Source organism: Malaclemys terrapin, chromosome 1 (genome assembly GCF_027887155.1).
Source record: "Malaclemys terrapin pileata isolate rMalTer1 chromosome 1, rMalTer1.hap1, whole genome shotgun sequence".
Lineage (NCBI taxonomy): Eukaryota > Metazoa > Chordata > Testudines > Emydidae > Malaclemys > Malaclemys terrapin.
The window spans coordinates 143,180,244-143,187,699 of NC_071505.1; the positions used below are offsets into that span (position 1 = coordinate 143,180,244).

Here is a 7,456-nt window from a genome sequence, read left to right on the forward strand (position 1 = left end):
GCTGTTTGGAGGCGCTTAGGACTTTCCAGGAGGGACGGGGAGGAGCGGGGACGCAACATGCTCAGGGGAGGAGGTGGAGAAGAGGCAGGGCCGGGGCAGGGACTTGGGAGAAGGGGGTGAAATGGGGGCAGGAAGGGGGCGGGGCGGGTCTGGGAAAAAAGGCAGGGTGGGGTGGGTACTTTGTGGAAGGCGTGGAATGGGGGTAGGGCAAGGGCAGTGCAGGGCAGAGGCGGGGGGGGGGGTGAGCACCCACCAGGCAGAGGGGAAGTTGGCACCTATGTAGGTAGTGACCATCAAATTGTGGAAGTAAATGCATGGTTGCGCAGGTGGTGTCGGAGAGAAGGCTTTGGATTCTTCAACCATGGGATGTTGTTCCAGGAAGAAGGAGTGCTAGGCAGAGATGAGATCCACCTAATGAAGAGAGGGAAGATCATCTTCGCAGGCAGGCTTGCTAACCTAGGCTAGGTCTACACTACGGGGGGGGAGGGGTCGACCTAAGATATGCAACTTCAGCTACGTGAATAGCATAGCTGAAGTTGCGTATTTTAGGTCGACTTACCTGGCTGTGAGGACAGCGGCGAGTCGACCGCAGCTGCGCCGCCGTCGACTCCGCTTCCGCCTCTTGCCATGATGGATTTCCAGAGTTGACGGCAGAGCCATCGGGGATCGATTTTATCGCATCTTCACTAGACGCAATAAGTCGATCCCCAATAGATCGATTGCTACCTGCCGATCCGGCGGGTAGTGAAGACGTGCCCCTAGTGAGGAGAGCTTTAAACTAGGTTCACCAGGGGATGGAGACCTAAGCCTGAGATATGTGGGGAAGTGGAATACCGGGAGGAAACCCAAGGAGGAAGATGCAACAGGGGAGGCCTCCTGATTCATACTGAGAAAGTAGGGCAATCGACTAGTTATCTTAGGTGCCTGTACATGAACACAAGAAACCTGAGCAAAAGCAGGAATAATTGGAAGTCTTGGCACAGTCAAGGAACTATGATGTGATTGGAATAACAAAGACTTGATGGGGTAACTCACATAACTGGAGCACTGTCATGGATGGGTATAAACTGTTCAGGAAGGACAGGTGGGGGAGAGAAGGTGAAGAAGTACTGTATGTAAGAGAGCGATATGATCGCTCAGAGCTCCAGTATGAAACTGGAGAAAAGCCTGTTGAGAGTATTTGGGTAAAGTTTAGAGGTGAGAGCAACGAGGGTGGTGTTGTGATGGGCATCTGCTATAGACCACCAGACCAGGAGAATGAGATAGATAAGGCTTTCTTCGGACAACTAACAGAAGTTTCCAGATCACAGGCCCTGGTTCTCATGGGGGACTTCAATCACCCTGACATCTGCTGGGAGAGCAATATAGCAGTGCACAGTCAATCCAGGAAGTTTTTGGAGAGTGTTTTGGGCAACTTCCTGGTGCAAGTGCTGGAGGAACCAACTAGGGGATGTGCTCCTCTTGACTTGCTGTTAACAAACAGGGAAGAATTAGTAGGGGAAGTAGAAGTGGTTGGCAACCTGGGCAGCAGTGACCATAAGATGGTCAAGTTCAGGATGCTGACAAAAGGAGGAAAGGAGAGCAGCAGAATACGTACCCTGGACTTCAGAATAACAGACTTTGACTCCCTCAGGGAACTGATGGGCAGGATCCACTGGGAGGCTAATATGAAGGGGAAAGGAGTCCAGGAGAGCTGGTTGTATTTTAAATAAGCCTTATTGAGGGTGCAGGAACAAACCATCCCGATGTGCAGAAAGAGTAGTAAATATTGCAGGCGACCAGCTTGGCTTAACAGTGAAATCTTCGGTGAGTTTAAACACAAAAAGGAAGCTTACAAGAAGTGAAAACTTGGAAAGATGACTAGGGAGGAGCAGGTGTCTGCACCATCATGTTGCACAATGGACACTTGACAAAATTACCGGACTCAGTGAGGGACATTGGCGGAGGACGGAAGGGAACTCTGGGCTGAGGCAGTGGGTTGGGGTGTGGGAGGGGGTACAGGCTCTGGGCTGGGGGTGCGGGTTCCAGGGTGGAGCCAGAAATGAAGGGTTCAGAGTGCAGGAGGGGGCTATGGGCTGGAGCTGAAGGGTTCAGAGTGCAGGAGGGGGCTATGGGCTGGGGCAGGGGGTTGGGGGTGTGAGGGCTCCAGCTGGGGGTACAGGCTGTGGGGTGGGGCTGGGGATGAGGGGTTTGGGGTGTAGGAGGGTGCTCCAGGCTGGGACCAAGGGATTTGGAGCGAGATCAGGGCTGGGGCAGGGATGTGGGCATGGCGGGGGAGGGGTGTGTGCATGCAGGCTTCATGCAGCGCTTACCTCAAGCAGCTCTAGGAAGCAGCAGCATATCTCCCCACCTGCTCCTACACGGAGGCATGGCCAGGCGGTTGTGCAGAGCTGCCTGGCCACGCCTCCGCCACCGCCAGCAGGGACAGGGAGCAGCTTGCGGGGAGCTGCCCATGATCGCCCCCCACGGACCTCAACATTTTTACTATAGACACTTGTGTCTGTGTACGGACATGTTGCCGAACCCTGGGGAGGAATACAAAAATATTGCTCGAGCATGCAGGGATGTAATCAGGAAGGCCAAAGCACAATTGGAATTGCAGCTAGCAAGGGATGGGAAGGGTAACAAGAAGGGTTTCTACAGGTATATTAGCAACAAGAAGAAGGTCAGGGAAAGCGGGACGCTAGCTGAATGAGGGAGGCAACCAAGTGACGGATGATGTGGAAAAAGCTGAAGTACTCAATGCTTTTTTTGCCTCAGTCTTCACAGACAAGGTCAGTTCACAGACTGCTGCACTGGGCAGCACAGTATGGGGAGGATATGAGCAGCCCTCAGTGGTGAAAGAACAGGTTAAAGACTATTTAGAAAAGTTGGACATGCATAAGTCCATGGGGCCGGATGCAATGCAACCGAGAGTGCTGAAGGAGTTGGCTGATGTGATTGCAGAGCCACTGGCCATTATCTTTGAAAACTCGTGGCAATCAGGGAGGTAAAAGATGATTAGGAAAAGGCAAATATAGTGCCCATCTTTTAAAAAGGGAAGAAGAAGAATCTGTGGAACTACAGAGAGGTCAACCTCACCTCTGTCCTGGAAAAATCATGGAGCAGGTCCTCAAGGAATCCATTTTGAAGCACTTGGAGGAAAGGAAGGTGATCAGGAACCATCAACATGGATTCACCAAGGGCAAGTGTCACAACTATAAAGGGAAGGGTAACAGCTGTCCTGTGTACAGTACTATAAAATCCCTCCTGGCCAGAGACTCCAAAATCCTTTTCCCTGTAAAGGGTTAAGAAGCTCAGGTAACCTGGCTGGCATCTGACCCAAAGGACCAATAAGGGGACAAGATACTTTCAAATCTTGTGGGGGGGAAGTTTTTTGTTTGTGCTCTTTGTTTGGGAGTTGTTCGCTCTTGGGACTGAGAGGGACCAGACATCAATCCAGGTTCTCCACATCTTTCTAAACAAGTCTCTCATATTTCAAACTTGTAAGTAAATAGCCAGGCAAGGCGTGTTAGTTTTCCTTTGTTTTCTCAACTTGTAAATGTACCTTTTACTAGAGTGTTTATCTTTGTTTGCTATACTTTGAACCTGAGGCTAGAGGGAGGTCCTCTGAGCTCTTTAAGTTTGATTACCCTGTAAAGTTATTTTCCATACTGATTTTACAGAGATAATTTTTACCTTTTTCTTTAATTAAAAGCCTTCTTTTTAAGAAACTGATTGATTTTTCCTTGTTTTTAGATCCAACGGGGTTGGATCTGTATTCACCAGGAGTTGGTGAAAGGAAGGAGGGAGGGGTGGTTAATTTCTCCTTGTTTTAAGATCCAAGGGGTTTGGATCTGTATTCACCAGGAAATTGGTGAAAGGTTTCTCAAGGCTTCCCAGGGAAGGGAATCCATTTGGGAATGGTGGCAGCGGACCAGATCTAAGCTGGTAGTTAAGCTTAGAAGTCTTCATGCAGGCCCCCACATTTGTACCCTAAAGTTCAAAGTGGGGAAGCAGCCTTGACAGCAAGTCATGCCTGACCAACCTGATTGCCTTCTATGATGAGATAACTGGCTCTGTGGCTATGGGGAAAGCGGTGGACATGATAAACCTTGACTTTAGCAAAGCTTTTGTTACGGTCTCCCACAGTATTCTTGCCAACAAGTTAAAGAGGTATTGGCTGGATGAATGGACTATAGGGTGGACAGAAATATGGCTAGATCGTCGGGCTCAATGGGTAGTGATCAACGGCTCAATGTCTAGTTGGCAGCCAGTATCAAGTGGAGTGCCACAGGGGTCGGTCCTGGGGCCTGTTTTGTTCAACATTTTCATTAATGATCTGGATGATGGGATGGATTGCACCCTCAGCAAGTTCGCGGATGACAGTAAGCTTGGGGGAGAGGTAGGTACGCTGGAGGGTAGGGATAGGGTCCAGAGTGACCTAGACAAACTGGAGGATTCGGCCAAAAGAAATCTGATGAGGTTCAACAAGGAAGTGCAGAGTCCTGCACTTAGGAGGGAAGAATTCCATGCACTGCTACAGGCTGGGGACCAACTGGCTAAGCAACAGTTCTGCAGAAAAGGACCTGGAGATTACAGTGGACGAGAAGCTGGATATGAGTTGACAGTGTGCCCTTGTTGCTAAGAAGGCTAACGGCATTTTGGGCTGTATAAGTAGGAGCATTGCCAGCAGATCGAGGGAAGTGATTATTACCCTCTATTCGGCCACTATTGATGAGGCCATATCTGGAGTACAGTAACTCCTCACTTAACGTTGTAGTTATGTTCCTGAAAAATGCGACTTTAAGTGAAACTATGTTAAGCGAATCCAATTTCCCCATAAGAATTAATGTAAATGGGGGGGGTTAGGTTCCAGGGCAGCTTCCCCCTACTGTGCAAGCACCAGAGGCGGGGGGTTCAACCTTCAGCCCGCCCACTCCACTCCTTCCCCCAAGCCCCCACTCTTGACCCGCCCCTTCTCCCCCCCACCTCCTCCCCCTTTACTTCGCTCGCTGCATCCTGGCTCCTCCCTCCCCTTCCTTCTAAACGCCGCAAGCCAGCTAGCTGATTGCTGCGTAGGGGAGGGAGGGGGGAGGCGCCCCGAGTCCTCGCTCCTCCCCCCTCCCTCCTGCCGAGGCAATCAGCTGACTTGCAGAGTTTGGGAGGAAGGGGGAGCCTGCCCGCTGAGTCCTCACTACTCCCCCCTCCCTCCTACCTCCAAAACGCCTCAAGCCAGCTGATTGCCATGGGCAGGAGGCAGGGGAGGAGGGGAAAGGCACTGATCCGCGGGGTCTGCCGGCGGGCGGGAGGTGCTGTGGGGATGGGGGGGGGGGCGTAAGCAGGCTGCCAGCTGTGGAGAAAGCAGGCAGCCAAACAACGTAGAATCATAGAATATCAGGGTTGGAAGGGACCTCAGGAAGTCATCTAGTCCAACCCCCTGCTCAAAGCAGGACCAATTCCCAACTTAATCATCCCAGCCAGGGCTTTGTCAAGCCGGGCCTTAAAAACCTTTAAGGAAGGAGATTCCACCACCTCCCTAGGTAACGCATTCCAGTGCTTCACCACCCTCCTAGTGAAAAAGTTTTTCCTAATATCCAACCTAAACCTCCCCCACTGCAACTTGAGACCATTGCTCCTTGTTCTGTCATCTGCCACCACTGAGAACAGCCGAGCTCCATCCTCTTTGGAAACCCCCTTCAGGTAGTTGAAAGCAGCTATCAAATCCCCCCTCATTCTTCTCTTCTGGAGACTAAACAATCCCAGTTCCCTCAGCCTCTCCTCATAAGTCATGTGCTCCAGACCCCTAATCATTTTTGTTGCCCTCCGCTGGACTCTTTCCAATTTTTCCACATCCTTCTTGTAGTGTGGGGCCCAAAACTGGACACAGTACTCCAGATGAGGCCTCACCAATGTCGAATAAAGGGGAACGATCACGTTCCTCGATCTGCTGGCAATGCCCCTCCTTATACAGCCCAAAATGCCGTTAGCCTTCTTGGCAACAAGAGCACACTGTTGACTCATATCCAGCTTCTCGTCCACTGTGACCCCTAGGTCCTTTTCTGCAGAACTGCTACCTAGCCATTCGGTCCCTAGTTTGTAGCTGTGCATGGGATTCTTCCGTCCTAAGTGCAGGACTCTGCACTTGTCCTTGTTGAACCTCATCAAGTTTTTTTTGGCCCAATCCTCTAATTTGTCTAGGTCCCTCTGTATCTGATCCCTACCCTCTAGTGTATCTACCACGCCTCCCAGTTTAGTGTCATCTGCAAACTTGCTGAGAGTGCAGTCCACACCATCCTCCAGATCATTAATAAAGATATTAAACAAAACCGGCCTGTAGTAGTGTTGGCCGATGTTCAGCCCTCAGTGGGGCTGTGGGCTATCCCACCGCCTTACTCTGGTCCGCCGTCAGACCGGGTCCGGCGGCAGGTCTGGGACAGCAGACATACAGTTGGGGGGCTCAGGCCCGTAAGCAGGGCTGAGCCGATAGATCAGAAAAGAGCCCCAAGCCCTCAATCAGGGTGGGGCAGTAGTCACACAGTCTGGAGCCCTTGCCCTCAAGCAGGGGCTGAGCCAATGTCTATAGCAGCCCAGGCCCTAGGTCAGGGCGGGGCAACAATCAAAGAGTCAGTCAGCAACCCAGGCCTTCAAGCAGGGGCTGTGTCAGGGTTTGTAGCAGCCCAGGACCTATGTCAGGGCAGGGCAGCAAACAAATAGTTAGTCAGAAACCCAGGCCCTTAAGCAGGGGCTGGGTCAGAGAGCAACAGGTCCCAGCCTCTCTAGGCCAGGGGAAAAGGGGGAGTCTGCCACCCAAGGAGCGGGTGGCAGGGGGGACGCAGGCCCTCCCACTCCACTGCATCCCAGCCCGGGGCCCTAGCAGCGGCGGAAACTCGCTGCTGTCAGTGGGGATCCTGGCCGCAACACACTGACATCGGCTCTGACAGTGCAGCAGCCAGACTGGGGTCGGCTGCCCCCGGGCTACTTCCACACTCCCCCTCGTAAGGTACCTGGGCCGTCCTAGTGTCGTTGGTGCTCTCCATCGGCTCCTCTGGGTAGGTAGCAAAGGGCAGGCTCGGCTCCTCCTCGGGGTAGCTGGCACGGGGCAGGCTCGGCTCCTCCTCGGGGTAGCTGGCATGGGGCAGGCTTGGCCAGTCCTCCTCAGGGTAGCTGGCACCGGGCAGGCTCGGCTCCTCCTCGGGGTAGCTGGCACGGGTAGGGTGACCAGATGTCCCGATTTTATAGGGACAGTCCCGATTTTTGGGGCTTTTTCTTATATAGGCTCCTATTACCCCCCACTCCCTGTCCTGATTTTTCACACTTGCTGTCTGGTCACCCTAGGCACGGGGCAGGCTTGGCCAGTCCTCCTCAGGGTACCGGGCGAGAGGTAGGCTCGACAGGCCTGGTAAGTCAGCAGGCCAGTCGCGGCCTGCGGCTGTCTCCCAAGCGGGAGCTCGGGCACGGACGTCTGCTCTCTCCG

General features: G+C 52.8%; 1 protein-coding gene across 1 annotated transcript in view; it reads right to left on the reverse strand.

Annotated features, from left to right (window-relative positions):
• LOC128833742 (protein Wnt-4-like) overlaps nt 1-7,019 on the reverse strand; it is a 55,823-nt gene extending 48,804 nt beyond the window's left edge. The window contains exon 1 of the mRNA XM_054021886.1: nt 6,987-7,019. Coding sequence (XP_053877861.1) covers nt 6,987-7,019 — 33 coding nt within the window. The remainder of the gene's footprint in view (nt 1-6,986) is intronic.
• Between the last annotated feature and the right edge of the window lie 437 nt (nt 7,020-7,456).